Source organism: Haematobia irritans, chromosome 3 (assembly GCF_050003625.1).
Source record: "Haematobia irritans isolate KBUSLIRL chromosome 3, ASM5000362v1, whole genome shotgun sequence".
NCBI classification, from domain to species: domain Eukaryota; kingdom Metazoa; phylum Arthropoda; class Insecta; order Diptera; family Muscidae; genus Haematobia; species Haematobia irritans.
Window position 1 is genome coordinate 85,644,859 of NC_134399.1, and position 17,153 is coordinate 85,662,011.

Here is a 17,153-nt window from a genome sequence, read left to right on the forward strand (position 1 = left end):
CTTATAAAATCAATAGGATTTTATTCTGACCCAAAACAGGAACTTGTGCCAAATTTGAAGGCGATTGGACTTAAACTGTGACCTAGACTTTGATCACAAAAATGTGTTCACAGACAGACGGACGGACATGGCTAGATCGACTCAGGGACCCACCCTGAGCATTATTGCCAAAGACACTATGTGTCTATCTCGTCTCCTTCTGGGTGTTGCAAACATATGCACTAACTTATAATACCCTGTTCCACAGTGTGGGGCAGGGTATAAAAAAGCTGCAAAAGCGAAAAATTAAAATTTGCTTCCTAGAAGCAGTTACACAAAACACAAATTTAAAAGAGAATTGTGTCTTAAATGTATCCTTACTAGTATTCTCTGCTTCCTTGGCTCGAAATCAATACCAAAAATTTTAAAATAAAGACCAAATTTTTGGAACAAGGCATGCTTTTTTTCAGTGAATATCAGGGATATTGGTTCAAATTTAGATAACATAAAGCTACCACAAATATGGACTGTGTAATTTTCTTATATACGGACATACATTACAGAAGTGCGAAGCGTCATCCACATTGTCTGGGATTTATGTTTAAACCCCAAAACATATTTTAATAATACCCCTCAAATGGTGGTTTTGGGTATGATATAATCGGTCCTGCCCGACTCTACTTTACTCACTTCTTTTGTTCGGAATAAGAAAAATATTCAATGTTGGGGAGTGTCACAATTGTCGACCATAACCGCTTTTTGTTGAGACATTCAAAATTATCCTTGACATTGTCACTTTACGCACTGTTACGACGTTTCCCCTCAACTTGAAATATTTACGCGTTAACATGGGTTTGTTCCACTTTGCTATTCTTTTCGACGCCATCATGTTGTAAATTAAGAAGCGTGCGATAAGGGCAAATTGATTAATTGGTTGGTGTGCCTTCGTCTCATTAAATGTTTTCTCTACACAATTACGTTTAATGTTAACAGAATACTTAAGTAAATTGTGTCTTTAAGCAAGGAAGATACCAAATTGTGACTTAAACTTATTGTTTACAAACTTCAAGCCAGATGGTTACCACCCCACAATTAAGCAATTAAAAAACAATTTATTGCAATGGAAAGAATATTTTAAACATTTATTTTTGTTTTTTGCAGTTGATTTTGGATTTATTAAACAATTGGTCTTTAATGCAAAACACTCTGTGCGGATGTTCTACACGGTTGATTCAGATGTTGATTTGTAATGTTAACTTTCATCAGATGGCCTAAATTTTCGATGACGATAATGTATAAATGAGATTAAAGTGCTGAATTATCTCATCTTCTAACTCTCGAATTATTGTTGGCTTATCGATGTATACATTTTATTTCCAAGAAAGAAGTCTCATTAAAGTCCGAAAATCTTTTCGATTTGAATTCTAGCGCTTCTGGACACCATACTTTTCATCGAATTTGCCTGAAATCACAATGTGCTGAATATTCTAAGTGAGCCTGAAAATAAATCGGGCTACCATGATAACATTGCCTGCAATCAGAGTGAACCCATTACTGAGTTATTTTTAACTAACCAGTGTTAATATTTAACTTCGTATGTCGCTAAAGAAGCATGTACCCATAGTAAGTTCAACATTTTACTATAGGTTAGTAATTTGTTTTAACATATGTCAAGTTCAAATTTAACTGTTTAGAAGTAAAACAAATAACTAAATAAACAATTTTTAAACACAAAAAAACTTAATGTTCTGGATTTCCTTAGAGCAAGGAGACCTCAATGGGGAGGATTCCCAGTTCTACATGTCATATTATATTTAGTACAAACCACTTACTCTTCTGTAGTACAAATCCTTTAGCATCATTTATTAGATTTTATTTTTATCAGTTTATATAATTTTACCTTTTGTCCGAACGGAGGATCGAGCTGCGTAGGTTAGGTTAGGTTAATGTGGCAGCCCGATTAAATTTCAGGCTCACTTAGACTATTCAGTCCATTGCGATACCACATTTAACTAAAAGTACCTATTACATATGGGCACTTCTAGTCTTAACCACTGAACCTTCTCTATTATTTACTTTTGTGGAACCAACCAGATTGCTCCAAAAACATTAACAAACTGCTTAAGTTAACGTTTTCCAGTAATCTAAAGCTATATGCTCCTAAAATTCGCTTACGCCTTACACAAAAAGCAGGACACTCACACAAGAGGTGTTTAATTGATTCCTTTTCCTCCACATCATGACAGCTTATACAATAGTCATTATACTTCGCAAATTCGCCTATCAGGCAGCGGCCCGTTATAGCAGATATCAAGAGTGCTATCTGACGCCTTGAGAACACTAGCATATCTAGTGTGCGGTTTAAGTTTAAATGGAGCCATATTTGCTTGGTGTCGTTACAACCCTTGCAATTTTCCCATCGAATATTGGCCATCATAACAGCCTTCTCGCGCAGTAAGAGCTTGCAAGTGGCCAGAGGCATTCCAACAGATTCTAGTTCCCATGGAATATGTAAGGTAGTTCCTAGCCTTGCTAACACATCTGCTTGGCAGTTCCCCGGTATTTTCCTATGGCCAGCCCCCATATTAGGTGAATATTGTACTGCTCAGCCATCTCGTTGAGAGATTTGCGGCAGTCTATGGCCGTTTTCGAGTTAAGGAACACAGAGTCCAAGGATTTTATTGCAGGTTGACTGTCTGAGTATATATTAGCCAATATTTGTTGGAACATTACTTCTCAGCCAATTCACCACCTCTCTTATTGCCAATATTTCAGCCTGAAAAACACTACAGTGATTAGGTAATCTTTGCGCTATACGAATTTCCAGGTCTTTAGAATATACTCCGAACCCCACTTGTCCATTCAATTTGGAGCCATCAGTATAGAAATCTATATATCTTTTATTCCCCGGGGTCTGTGTACACCACGCCTCACTGTTGGGAATTAGAGTTTCAAACTTTTTGTCGAAAAGTGGCTTTGCCAGGGTGTAATCCACTACGTTAGGCACATCTGGCATTACTTTGAGGACCGAACGATGACCGTACATTTTCTCCGACCACAGCGATAGCTCGCGCAACCGCACAGCCGTTGTTGCAGCTGACTGTTTGGCCAAAATGTCTAAAGGCAATAGATGTAGCATGACATTAAGGGAGTCTGTTCCTGTCTTACTAAATGCGCCTGAGATACATAAGCTCGCCATACGCTGAACTTTGTGTAAACAAATCGGTTTCTGAAGTGCCGGCCACCAGACTACAACACCATATAGCATTATAGGTCTAACTACTGCCGTGTATAGCCAATGCACAATTTTTGGTTTTAGTCCCCACTTTTTCCCTATTGCCTTTTTGCACGAGTACAAAGCTACCGTGGCTTTTCTCGCCCTCTCTTCAATATTAAGCCTAAAATTCAGCTTCCTGTCCAAAATAACGCCAAGGTATTTTGCACACTCACCAAAGGGAATTTCAGTACCCCCTAAGGAAATCGGCCTAACCGTGGGAGTTTTGCGATCTTTGCAGTAAATGACTAGTTCTGTCTTTGCTGGATTTACACCAAGACCATTATCTTTCGCCCATTTCTCAGTCATCCGGAGAGCTCTCTGTATAAAATCTCTGATTGTGGATGGGAATTTTCCCCTAACTGCTAGCGCCACATCATCTGCGAATGCCACCACTTTTATCCTTTCTTTTTCTAGAGAAACCAGAAGGTTGTTTATAGCAACATTCCAAAGAAGAGGTGATAGAACTCCTCCTTGGGGAGTGCCTCTGTTCACATACCTTTGTATGTTTGCTTGCCCTAGTGTGGCTGAAATACGTCTCTTTATTAGAAGTTCGTCTAACAGCCTAAGTATACCTGGATCAACATTCAGAGTTGTCAGTCCATTTAATATCGAGCTCGGATGGACATTATTCAACGCCCCTTCGATGTCTAGAAACGCCACGATTGTGTATTCTTTGACAGATAGTGAACTTTCAACAAAGCTGACTAGTTCATGCAATGCGGTCTCAGTAGACCTGTCCTTCGAGTATGCATGCTGTCGTTTCGAGAGCAAACTTGAATCCACGCTAGTTCTAAGATACATGTCTATCATCCTCTCCAGGGTCTTAAGTAGGAATGAGGATAAGCTGATTGGTTGGAAATCCTTCGCACTCGAGTGAGAGGCTTTTCCTGCTTTAGGTATGAAGACGACTTTTGTTTCCCTCCACTTTTCTGGAATATATGCTAAGTTTACACATCGTTAAATATCACCGTCAACCAGGGGATAATTCTTTCAGCCACTGCTTGTAATTCCGCCGGAGTAATTCCATCAGGTCCGGGGGATTTGAATGGTCCAAAGCCCATTTTATTCTAGATTCCGACACAATTTCCTCGATAGGAAATGACCGCTAAGCCTCTGTCACACCGCCAGAACATGGTTCAACCGTCTGATTTCCAGGGAAGTGTGTGTCCAAAAGTACCTCCAACGTCTCCCCACTGGATGTTGTCCAATTTCCCTCCGATGTTTTAATGAAACCTGGAGCGGTGTTAGTGGATGCTAGTACCTTCCGTAGTCTGGAAGCCTCTGACGTATTCTCAATACTGCTACAGTAATCATCCCAAGAGTTTTATTGAGACCTTCTCAGTTCTTGTTTATATGCTCTCAGATTCATCTTGTAAGTGTCCCAATCCTCCGGAGCTCTTGTGGACTTTGCTTTGTTAAAGAGCTTCCTGCAGGATTTCCTCATATTACTTAACTCCGTAGTCCACCATGGCGGCCGATTTTTTCCCCTTGGCTTTCGTCTAGGGCAAGCAGCTTTCAGTGACATGTTAAAGGCCTTAGTAATCCGCTCCACTACGTGTTCGATATCTTGCACAGTGCTCATATTTGTCTCTGGCATTTCCGGTATCATCAAATTGAACGATTCCCTATACCTATTCCAATCAGTTTTCCTAACATTTGGCGGAAATATGGTCTTTGAAGTACTAACAGCCAATCTGAAACTGATGTAGCGATGATCTGAGAAGCTATGTTCCCTCAAAACTTGCCATTCAGATATCTTATCATTCAGTTCCGGAGAGGTCAACGTGACGTCCAAAACCTATTGTCTGTTCCTGGTGACGAAGGTTGGTGCATCTCCCTTATTGCAATCTACCAGGTTAGTACGCAAAATAAACTCTATTAGCGACTCTCCCCTTGCATTAGTATCACTACTTCCCCAAATACTATGATGTGCATTTGCATCGCATCCCATAATGAGTTGTCTTTGTTTTTAGTGACTCCTCAACTAAGGTCTTAACGGCACAGGGTGGCATCTCCCTATCATGTCCCATGTAGACCGAAGATACCCAATATTTGCATTTGGATATCTCTAGACTGGCTACGACAGTGTCTGCATTGCCCAATGAAGGAAGCGGAAACAAGTTTAGTTCGTTTTTAGCAATTATACATGCTCGATTTATATCGTTACCGGTATTATGCAAAAGTTTGAAACCCGGAGAGCTTAATTGACAGATCTTGTTCTTATATATGTATGGTTCTTGAATAAGAACTATATCTATGTCTCCTTTCATCAGGAGAACTTTTAAGGCAACACAAGCGGCCTTACAATGGTGAAGATTTATCTGGAGGAACCGTAGAACCATCCAAATTTCAATCGAACTGCGTACCATTAGTTTTCTAACTAAACACACTATCCTGTGGGCCACTTAGCTGTTATACTCATCAACAACCAAATGTGACTTTGTTTATTCTTTTCTTGCTTGGCTGCATGTATTCATTAACACGTACAGTCAAGGGTGTCTATTTTTAGAAACACCACGCGAGCACATGTTTCGGAGACGAACTATTGTCTAGAAATTGATTCACTTAACGGTAGTTAGAATTGACATTCATCGTTAGTTTATTTATACTAAAAATGGAAATTTCATGTCCAACTAGACTTCGTAATATTGCACAATAAAAGTTCAGTAATGCTGAGAAACTACTTCGTACGCTCGAGAAAATACGTATTCCCTACCATTATATTTGCTTCAGTCCATTTAAGAACTCTTTGGGAGTTTTTAACCATTTTGCTGGTAATGGCCGTAAGTTCAATTTACTTTCACTGGGTTAATTTTGTTAATCAATAGTTAAATTTTACTAACTGTGAGTAGAATTTTGAACGACTCAATATTATGGAATTTACTTGTTGTTACGACGTTCAATTTTCTGAGTGTGAAATTGGAAATCTAGAGGTATTTTATGTCTATATACAAGTGTGCCGAAGATGGTGCAAATCGGTCCATATTTTGGTATACCCCCCACGTAAACCGGTCTCACTTTTTCCTAAGCGTCGAGACATCTCAATCTAGAGGTATTTTAGGTCCGTATGGTGTGGTGAATACTTTTGTCACGAAATCAATTAATTTTTTTTATGAATTTTATGATTTGTTATTGAGGGGTCTTAAAATACTACTTGATTTCCAATTTCAGGTGAATCCGAACTTCAGTTAAGCTAACTTTACATATTGTTCTAAAAATGTTCTCATTTTTAGATCATTGTGTATTCACCTGTCAATATTTGACAGGCTCCCATCCCATGACAATCTCTAAGGACATGACAAAATATAATCTCTTCACCACTATTACTTAGCACAAACATGTCGTTACCTAATTTAATCAAAGAGTTTTCTAACTAATTTCACAGTTTTTTTAAATTTTATACATTTAATTTAATTACTTGTAATTTTGCACTTGCTAAAAAAAAAATGTTGATTCTCAAAAATGTTCTTTATTTAATGTTTTTACTTTTATTATATTCATTCGCTGAATGAGATCCTATTTAGAAAATTAATATCTCACCCTTATATTTTCACTACAAACGAAAGTCCCAATTTGCCGCTAGCTTTACGCAAACTATGTCAACGTTTACAACTAAGAAAAGGGCACTTTTCGAAATTAGCTTGACATAGAGACGGTTCAGCAATGGTCAATGGCGGCACAAACATAACATTTAACATATTTGAAATTTAAAAAAAAAAAAAGCAAAAAAATCTAAGATGGGGGAAAGACGTAACGTAGCAAAATACTCACACAGACAAAGTTCGCGACCATATTCATGGTACAGTGATTTTTGAAATGCAATTCGACGGACAGATTATAAAAATAATCCACACCCTCACAAAAAATCGCTTCTGTAACATATACTCCCAAACATATTTTGCTTCAAGCATATACATTTTTGGGTATTGCCCAAACATTTATATGTTTGATCTCTTCCAATATATAATATGTTTGAAAGCATATTGGTCTAAACAATATATGTTTGGGTAGTCTAAGTTCCAAACATTTTGTATTTTTGCATCCAAATTCAATAATGTTGTCTTCCAAAAAACAATATGTTATTATGTGAACATATAATATGTTTGGAAGCATTTTGCAGCCAAAAATATTATATGCTTAAAAAAAATCTCCCAAACAATATTGTGCTCAAAATTTTATTTATTTATTTATATATTTACAATCATAATGAATTATGAAAATAAACAGGTAATATAGGTGCTAACAACATAGGTTTTCGGCCTGAATGCTCAAAATTTTGTTTCTGCCTAATTGTATATTCCCCCACATCTTTCTCACTTCCACGAGATTTTTTAGTTCTTAGCACCTTTTTCTGTAATACAAACATTGTAGAAGAAATTATTCAATTTGATGATTTTTATTTTATTTTAATTTTACCTTTTGCCGGACGGGGATTCGAACAGCGGACCCCACAGTTTGTAAGGATCAAAGAAGTAGCTGATCAATTGCCCAAGGAAAAATAAAATGTTAATTTTGTAATAACAAGCAACAACCACCAACTTAATTCAATATCGCTCCCTGTTAAATAGCGCTCCAAGCTACTAAACACATATATGTTTATAGGCTATTTCTAAATTAATATATGTTTGCATCCAAGCATATTATATTTATAAAAATTTTATGTCCCAAACATAATATGTTCTAATATATTAACATATATGTCCCAAACATGTTATGCTAGTTTATGAACATTATATGCTTGCACTCAAAAATATTGTGTTTAAAAATTTGTGTTCCAAACATATAATGTTTGAAAAACAGTCTTTTTCATCCGTGCATATATATTTGTCTAGAATAAGCAAAAATATGAGGCACATACACGTAAGAAAATAAAAAGTGTGGCAAACATTGATTCCTTGTTACATTCCCAGCAAACAAATTTGGAAGTTCTTGCAAACGCACAACTTTAAAAGCAATTCCAAAAGATGTACTCCCAAAGATGTTATTTATTTTAACTATACAGGGAGTTCTTTTAATTCAATTATTTACAACTCGCTTTTGTCTCATTTTTTAATTTAATTAATTTAATTGTTATGTTTCAAAAAGGTTATTAATAAAATGGTACCAATTATTGATGTTTTGTCGAAAAAAATTCTAAATCCATTCAAGAAATATGGCGAATGTTTCAAAATATTTTAATTCAAACGTTTCAGACAAGCGTTAGAATGCATTACAAATCATAAAAATTTATAAAAATTATTTATTTGACAAAATATCGCAAAAATTTTTAATTCACATCCAAAACAATGAATTCGGATCACACCTTAAGAAGTTATGCAAATTCAGTGCAACGGCTGTTGAAATGGTGGACATCCGTCCTTTGACAAGCCCATGTTAAATTCATCGCTTCTGCGCCAATTTTGCACTACTTCCGGATCCAAAAAGAACATTTTCACTACTTTTTGGCGACGCTTTTTTTGCTGGGATTGTTTTGTATCTCTCCGAAGATTGCGAACTTTTATCAACAAACAAGTATATACAGACGTAAGTTCAGTCAAGCAGACCCTTAAATACCCACCACCATGTATCAAATATAATAGTTTCCTCTGAAAGTCCCTCGTCATAATGGATTACTTGAAAATATATAGAATTTTAGGTGGATTTTAAGAAACATACTACCACAAGAACGTCGATTCAAATGATACGCTTCTCGAAGTAAAATTTAAAAATAATATATATCGAGACTATATGAGATTTTGGATTTATAAGAAACTTTTTTGTTTGAATTTTGAGGAAGCTCAAACGTCTCGTGTAAGCGTGCAAGAAAATGATGAAATACACCCATAGAAAAAATCATAAACGGCGTGCACGTTTCAAAACGATCCGTTCATGAAAGTGAATCAACACACATGTGGTGCCAAAGGGAGAACAGACGGTGTCAATCTGACAACGATAAAATGACACCATGCGTTGTCAAAACAAGAACCAGCGTTCATGATCTGAAGACGAGGTGGTTACGAATTAAAAAAAAAAAAAAAAAAAAAATGCACTACCGCCATTCGAACCTGGATTGTGTGCTCCCTACGCGTTAAAAGCCGCCTTAGCACCACCAACGGAGTTTCCATAACAACGTCTAACCAATATTTCAAGACTTTTCACTGCCAAAGCAAAATGAAAAACGTTCATGAAATCGTGAACGCCAGTCGACGAAATCGTGAACAATTTTCGTGAATTTTTCCGTTCCATTTCGCTACCGTCTGTTCACGATTTTGGAATGTAATTTTTTCTGTTAGTGTAACGCATTAATTTGAAATTTAAATTCTGTAGATTCGAATGAGTACGACAAGTAAAATCTCGAGATTTTACTTTTAGTTACGAGTAATTTGGATAACCAGTCCGCCTGTTATCCCCGATAAACTCTAAATTAGACTCAGGTCTTCATGAGCCTAAAATACCTCTAGAGTTCCAAGTTCAGGCAAATCGGATATATATCACGGTTTCTAAATACCCACACTAAAAAAAATATTGACGTGAGGCCAAAGATTTCATGTCCTTAAAGTACGAATGCCAATTTTGTTTAGCATAGAAGACGCATTTCTATAATATAAAGTTTTTTCCTTGTCCTGAAATCGATAAACTTTTTAATTAAGTCGTTTTGTCCTTACAATTTGAGTAAAAATTGGGTGTCCTAACATGAAAGAAAATTTCGTTTTACTAAGGTCAACTTGGCTCTAAACTTCTGAAAAAATGTTCAAAATTAATGAAATGGTCTTTAAATTTGTTGACTTTTTGCATCTTGGCTGCATAGCTAAAAAGAGTTTAAAAATAGAAGATGTTTTTCAACATTTTATTTTAAAGACTTTTTTTACTTGATATATAACATAATTTCACTTGTAGTCGAGTCGAATTTGGAAATTAAGGTTGTCGTTCACACATTTTTAATGGACTATGAGAGCGCATGAAAAAAAGCTGAAAAATCGAAAAAAATTAACATTTGCTTCCTTGAATCAAGTACACAAAACCCAAATTAAAACCAGTATATACGGCCGTAAGTTCCGCCGTAAGTTCGGCCAGACCGAAGCTTATGTACCCTCCACCATGGATTGCGTAGAAACTTCTTCTAAACACTGTCATTCACAATCGAATTACTTGAGTTGCGGTAACGCTTGCCGATGGCCAGGTATCTTAAAACCTCCTAACACTGTCTTCGAAATTGTAAGTAAGTCCATACGTGGTATATATTAAATCAAAAAAGACCGATTATATACGTCTATAATTCAGTTTGACAAAATTTTCTATAGAAATAAAATTTTGACAAAATTTTCTATGAAAATAAAATTTTAACAAAATTTTTTATAGAAATAAAATTTTGTTGGTTTTTTAATTTCAGCTTAAAACCATACATTGACTAAACTACAAGTGTAGCTTAACCAACAGCGGAAAAGAATGTTTGTCAAATTTATTTGGGCAAAGCCCTATAGGCTGCAAGATGGTTGGATGGACGTACGTTTCGGAATTACCACATTCCTCATCAGCATCCTCTACTTGCAGCAAAACTATCAACCAATTATCAGAATAAATTCAGGCAGTTCCTTCGGAAGTCGGTCTTTATGAGGGCTATACCTAAAGGTGGTGGGAGCCACCGTGGTGCAATGGTTAGCATGCCCGCTGTTATGTGTTTATTCTGTTCTTTAGTATGTATTATTTAAAAATCCACTTTGTCAAAAACGACTGTGGCATTTATACAAAATTTAAACGAAGTAGACATAGATTTAGAAATTCTTTTTAATGAAATTATGTATAATTTTTCTGGAAGTTGAAATAAAGCATTCTACGTCAACAGTTTTAAATTTTCTTGTCGCAGTCAATTTTGTGTGGAACAATTTTTTCCAATAATTTGTGATTGCTTTCAATTGGAGTTTTTTAATAAAATATGTCTCGTCCATATAATTTACGGTCAAATCGGGAGGAACCGATATCTCCCATTCCCATTCCTATTGGAGATGGTGCGTTTAATACTACGATGGTGGAAGTCTCTGCGGAAGCCTCTGTGGAAAGCCAACTGAAAGACATTGTGGAGGGCCTTCAAGAATTGACAAGAGCAGTTGTGGCAAGTCGTGGCGACATTGCAGTATTGAAAAACCAACTCCATCAAGTCGAGGTCAGAATTGACCAGAACAATATCCAAAATGCAAACGAAAACGTTATTGCCAACAGAGAAGAGGAATCCGCAGCTGCACCCCAAGGTAATATAAATCCTCAATTGATACAAAATGAGAGAGTATCCGGACAGGATTTGCCAAATCCTGAGTTTTTAGTGAATGCAGATTCGGTTTGTAAGCTGTATGATTTGCCGCTATTCTCAGGCAATGCCGACGAATGGCCACTGTTTATAGCCAATTTTAAGGACACAACGGACGCATTTAAATACAGTTTTCGGCAAAATTTGATGCGTCTCCAAAAATGCCTTTGTGGTCCAGCGAGAGAAGCAGTCTCTTCCATGCTTATATATCCCAACGACGTACCAAAGGTAATTGAGGAATTGGAATTCCGGTTCGGTCGACCGGATATATTGGTACGTTCGCAATTAAACAAAGTTAAACTATTTCCAAACATCACGAAAAGGAAGATGGAACAAGTTATTACATTTTCCTCGATGGTTCGTAATGTGGTCGCATTTCTTACGTCTGCTGGATGTCAACAGCATCTTATGAGCCCAACTTTATTAGAGGAAATGATTTCCAAGCTTCCTATAGAGCAACAGTTTGAATGGACAAAGGTAGCTGCAAATATTACACCTTTTCCAAATGTCGGCGACTTTTCTACATGGCTTGCAGATTTGGCAAAAGTAATAAGTATGATGCCGAATAATTCTAACCCGATTACACAACAAACAAACCAAATGATGGTGCTTGACAAATCGAAGAATCCGAAGTCTAGGTGTGACATTTGCAGTGGTGAGCATGCAGTCGCAAAATGCAAGCGATTTGCCGAAGAAATGTCGTTATCTTCACGGTGGAAAAATGCTAAACAGCTGAAACTATGCTTTTGCTGCCTGTACAAAGGTCATAGCTCCAATAAATGTCGGTTTAAGAAAGTTTGCGGTATAAATAATTGCAAATTATACCATAATAAGACGCTTCACGACGAAACCGATCTTCCCGAAGCAAATGCATCAAATCAGTTGCTAAATTGCAGACACCAACAGTTGCAGGCGAGTAAACTTTTTAAAATTTTACCCGTAAAATTGTCTGGCCCTTCTGGTTCTCTTACAGTGTATGCTATGTTCGATGAAGGATCGTCACTTTCCTTAATTGAAGAAAATACCGCTCGTCTCTTGGGACTAAAAGGAAAATCATCCAATCTGACTCTACAATGGTACGGGGAGAAGGTTGTCAAAGAAAAGTCTTTTCTTGTAAATTGTGAAATTGAAGGTGTGGGTAGTGGTACAGCCAAGTACTCATTGCGGAACTTACACACAGTGAAGTCATTAAATTTACCACAGCAATCCTTTTTCAAATCACATCACCCTGAATTGTCAACCTTACCGATTAACGATTACATGAACGTAACCCCAATGCTGCTGCTTGGTTTGGACAACGCCATACTTGGAGTGCCGTCCACAGTCCAGCAGGCGGGATGTTTGATTGCAATGCAATGTAAACTTGGATGGCTTACCTACGGAACGATAGGTAATGATTCTGACCAGCCTATTGTTTTGCATATAAGAGAAGATGATCTTAGTAACATTGTTCAAGAATTTCTTGCAACGGAGAACTTTGGTGTAAACCCGAGTTTACCCCCACTTTTGTCAGTTGAGGAACAAATCGCTAAAGATATATTGGAGAAAACTACGAAGAGGATAGGAAATCGGTTTGAAACTGGGCTCTTATGGAAAAGTTTTCCACCGAAAATGCCACCTAGTTATGAAATGGCATATAAACGGCTAGAGGCAACTGAAAGAAAGATGTCCCACGATGTACATTATGCAGAAAGATATAAAAATGAGATTCGAAAATATATCGAAAAAGGATACGCCCAAGAACTTAGCAGCGAGGAAGTTTCTAACAAAAATTCTCCTGTATGGTACCTCCCACATTTTGGGGTGGTCAATCCCCAAAAACCTGAAAAATTACGTGTTGTTTTTGATGCTGCAGCTAAATCTTCTGGAGCGTCATTGAATTCATTTCTATTAAAAGGACCAGAGCAGGTGAAGCCCTTACTTGAAATTCTGTTGAAATTTCGTGAAGGAAATATTGCCGTTGCCGCAGATATTCGTGAAATGTTTAGTCAAGTTAAAATCCGCAAAGAAGACCAACATTCGCAAAGGTTTCTATGGAGAAATGGCGATACCAAACAGCCCATAAAACATTACGCAATGACTTCCATGACCTTTGGTGCTATATGCTCCCCATGTAGTGCAGAATACGTAAAGAATATTAATGCAGAAGAATATGCGCATGAATATCCAGAAGCATGTGCAGCTATTTTAGAGAAACATTACGTGGACGATTTTGTGGCCAGTTTTCAAACTGAAGACGAAGCTATCAAGATTTCTCAACAAGTCGTTAAAATACACTCAATGGCGGGGTTTGAACTAAGAGGTTTTATATCAAATAGCCAAAACCTGGAAGAGATTATGAACGGTCAATCCTCACCTAGTATGGAAGAAGTCAATATGGAAAAACAAATATTGACAAGCAAAATTTTGGGAATGTATTGGAACAAATCAAGAGACGTCTTCGAGTTCAAAACAAAGTTCCACTCACTTCCCCAAGAAGTTCTCGTTGGGGAACGACCTCCAACAAAGCGTGAACTTTTGAAAATCACGATGTCTGTATTCGATCCTTATGGTCTGATAGCAGACTTTTTATTGTATTCGAAAACTCTTGTTCAAGAGACATGGAAATTTAAAATCGATTGGGATGACCCGATTCCAAATCATATCTATAACAAATGGGATATGTGGTGGAAAGAATTTAAGAACATAGAATGTTTCCATATAAAACGCTGTTTGTCACCAACGTTATCCACCATGAAAGTACAGCTACATGTTTTTGTTGATGCAAGCCAGGAGGCATATGCAGCTGTCTGTTACTTTAAAATTGGAAATGACATTTCTTTCGTTATGGGAAAAATTAGATGTGCTCCTCTGAAACATATGAGTATTCCGCGTCTTGAACTGCAGGCTGCTGTACTAGGAGCACGCTTAAGTAAAGCTGTTGTTGATGGACATGAATGTGAGATAACATCCGTAACTTTTTGGTCTGATTCCCAAACGGTTCTCCAATGGATAAATTCGTCCAATAGGCGATTCAAATCCTTTGTTAGCCATCGCATTGCAGAAATTTTGAATCTTTCCCAACCAAATCAGTGGAGGTATGTACCAACCAACCAAAATCCAGCAGATTCTGGTACAAGAACTGTTTATCCACCGAAGTTCACGAATGAAAGTCTGTGGATAAAAGGTCCGGAATTTTTGAGAGAGAACGAAAGTTACTGGCCGCCTAATAATATCGTGCTATGCAACCCTTCTTTAGAAGAAGAAATTAAGCCAAACTATCTTATATCCACGAATCAAAAGGATTCATTGGTAAATTATCAAAAATTTTCTTCCTACATCAAATTAAAAAGGACTGTAGCATGGATACTACGATTTGCCAAACTAGCGCCGAAGAAAACCACGTATTTAATCGCCACGGAAATTGATCAAGCAGATAGAGAAATTTGTAAATGGGTTCAACTGGAACATTTTTCAGATGAGATCAATTGCTTAAGACATGGTAAGCCAATTTCCAAAAGAAGCTCCATATACAAGCTAGTTCCTTACCTGGATGTGGATGGTTTACTACGCGTTAAAGGACGTCTTGATGAAGCACTTTATTTGCCATATGGTGCACGCAGACCCATAATACTGCCTCACAGCCATTGGGTCTCACAATTAATAATGACACATTATCATATCAAAAACCATCACCAGAATATGTGTCTCACAATAAATGAATTACGTCAGAGGTACTGGATTCCACGAATCAAGACCTTATATAATAGAGTCAGAAGAAACTGCTCTGTCTGCAGGATGGATGCAGCGAAACCAACAATTCCTCAAATGGGCCAGCTGCCACCAGATCGAATAACACCATATGTTAGACCATTTACGTATACAGGAGTTGACCTCTGTGGTCCGTTCAATGTCTCAATTGGTCGTAGAAGGGAGAAAAGGTGGGCAGTAGTCTTTACGTGCTTAACGGTCAGAGCTGCCCACATTGAACTGGCACACGATTTGTCAACCGATGCCTTAATTTTGTGTCTAAGGAATTTCATTAATAGACGAGGAATTCCCATAAGACTAAGAAGTGACAACGGGACGAACTTCATTGGTGCCCAAAAACTTTTGAAGCGACATGAACGGCTTATTGATATTGACAGAATCAACGACGAAGTTGCTAACAAGAATATCGAATGGATTTTTAATTGCCCTGAAAATCCAAGCTCTGGAGGTGCTTGGGAACGTCTTATAAGAATAATAAAGAGGATTTTGTCTAAAACGCTTCAAAATGATGCTCCCAGATTGGAGACGCTTAATAGTTTATTAATTGAAGCAGAAAACATAATCAATTCCCGACCTCTTACAGAAATTCAACTATCTTCTGAGGATGATGAACCGCTTACACCTAATCATTTTTTGCTGGGGTGTTTAAACTCGACCCAAACTCCAACCAGTTCTGAAGAAAATCTATGTCTTCGCAAACAGTGGAGAATAGCCCAAAATTTAAAGGATCGTTTTTGGAGACAATGGGTGACCGAATTCCTGCCCCAACTTCTTCAAATATCAAAATGGAGAGATAAATCAAAACCCGTGAAAATAGATGATTTTGTAATCATAGTGGATGCAACAATGCCAAGAAGTCAATGGTTAAAGGGACGAATTATAAAAGTATTTCCAGCCAAAGATGGACAAGTACGTTCCGCCGAAGTAAAGACGTCGTGTGGAATTAAACGACGTCCTGTTTCAAAATTAGCTGTATTTGCTACGAATGATGGTGAATCAGCCTGATTCACGGGGGGGAGAATGTTATGTGTTTATTCTGTTCTTTAGTATGTATTATTTAAAAATCCACTTTGTCAAAAACGACTGTGGCATTTATACAAAATTTAAACGAAGTAGACATAGATTTAGAAATTCTTTTTAATGAAATTATGTATAATTTTTCTGGAAGTTGAAATAAAGCATTCTACGTCAACACCCGCTTTGTATACACAAGGTCGTGGGTTCGATTCCTGCTTCGAACGAACACCAAAAAGTTTTTCAGCAATGGATTATCCCACCTCAGTAATGCTGGTGACATTTCTGAGGGTTTTAAAGCTTCTCTAAGTGGTTTCACTGCAATGTGGAACGCCGTTCGGACTCGGCTATAAAAAGGAGGTCCCGTGTCATTGAGCTTAACATGGAATCGGGCAGCACTCAGTGATAAGAGAGAAGTTCACCAATGTGGTATCACAATAGACTGAATAGTCTAAGTGAGGCTGATACATCGGGCTGCCACCTAACCTATGGCCCATTTGCAATGCCGTCCAACATAAATTTATAACTACTACTTGGTCTGAATTTCGTTGTTTTACCTTAACTCTACCACTGTGCATTCATTGTCCTTTTTGTTAGCATACAAAATGTTATCTAAAGATCTATTCGTTGTAGTATAAAATTAATGTATTCTATGGAACATACGTTCCATTCAAATCTTTTTCATCAAAAGAAAAAGCCACAAAATGCTGCAGAGTATGCCTCAGACTCTCCTCCACCATTTAGGTTTTGTAAAGCGTCATTCATTCTTTCCGCATACATTTGGTATGGAACTTTTCTATTCGAAAGACTATCAGCGGTCTAAGGACGAAATACAAAAAAAAAAACAATATT

At 37.3% G+C, this 17,153-nt stretch overlaps 1 protein-coding gene across 1 annotated transcript; it reads left to right on the forward strand.

Moving 5' to 3' along the window:
* The first annotated feature begins 11,258 nt into the window (after positions 1–11,258).
* LOC142231025 (uncharacterized) lies at positions 11,259–16,292 on the forward strand. Its single transcript, XM_075301644.1, has one exon. The coding sequence runs from the start codon at positions 11,259–11,261 to the stop codon at positions 16,290–16,292; it is 5,034 nt and encodes a 1,677-aa protein (XP_075157759.1).
* Positions 16,293–17,153: the final 861 nt, after the last annotated feature.

What these genes read in the sequence shown, in the direction of transcription:
- LOC142231025 (XM_075301644.1), top strand. Translation starts at nt 11,259, where the DNA reads ATGGTGGAAGTCTCTGCGGAAGCCTCTGTGGAAAGCCAACTGAAAGAC.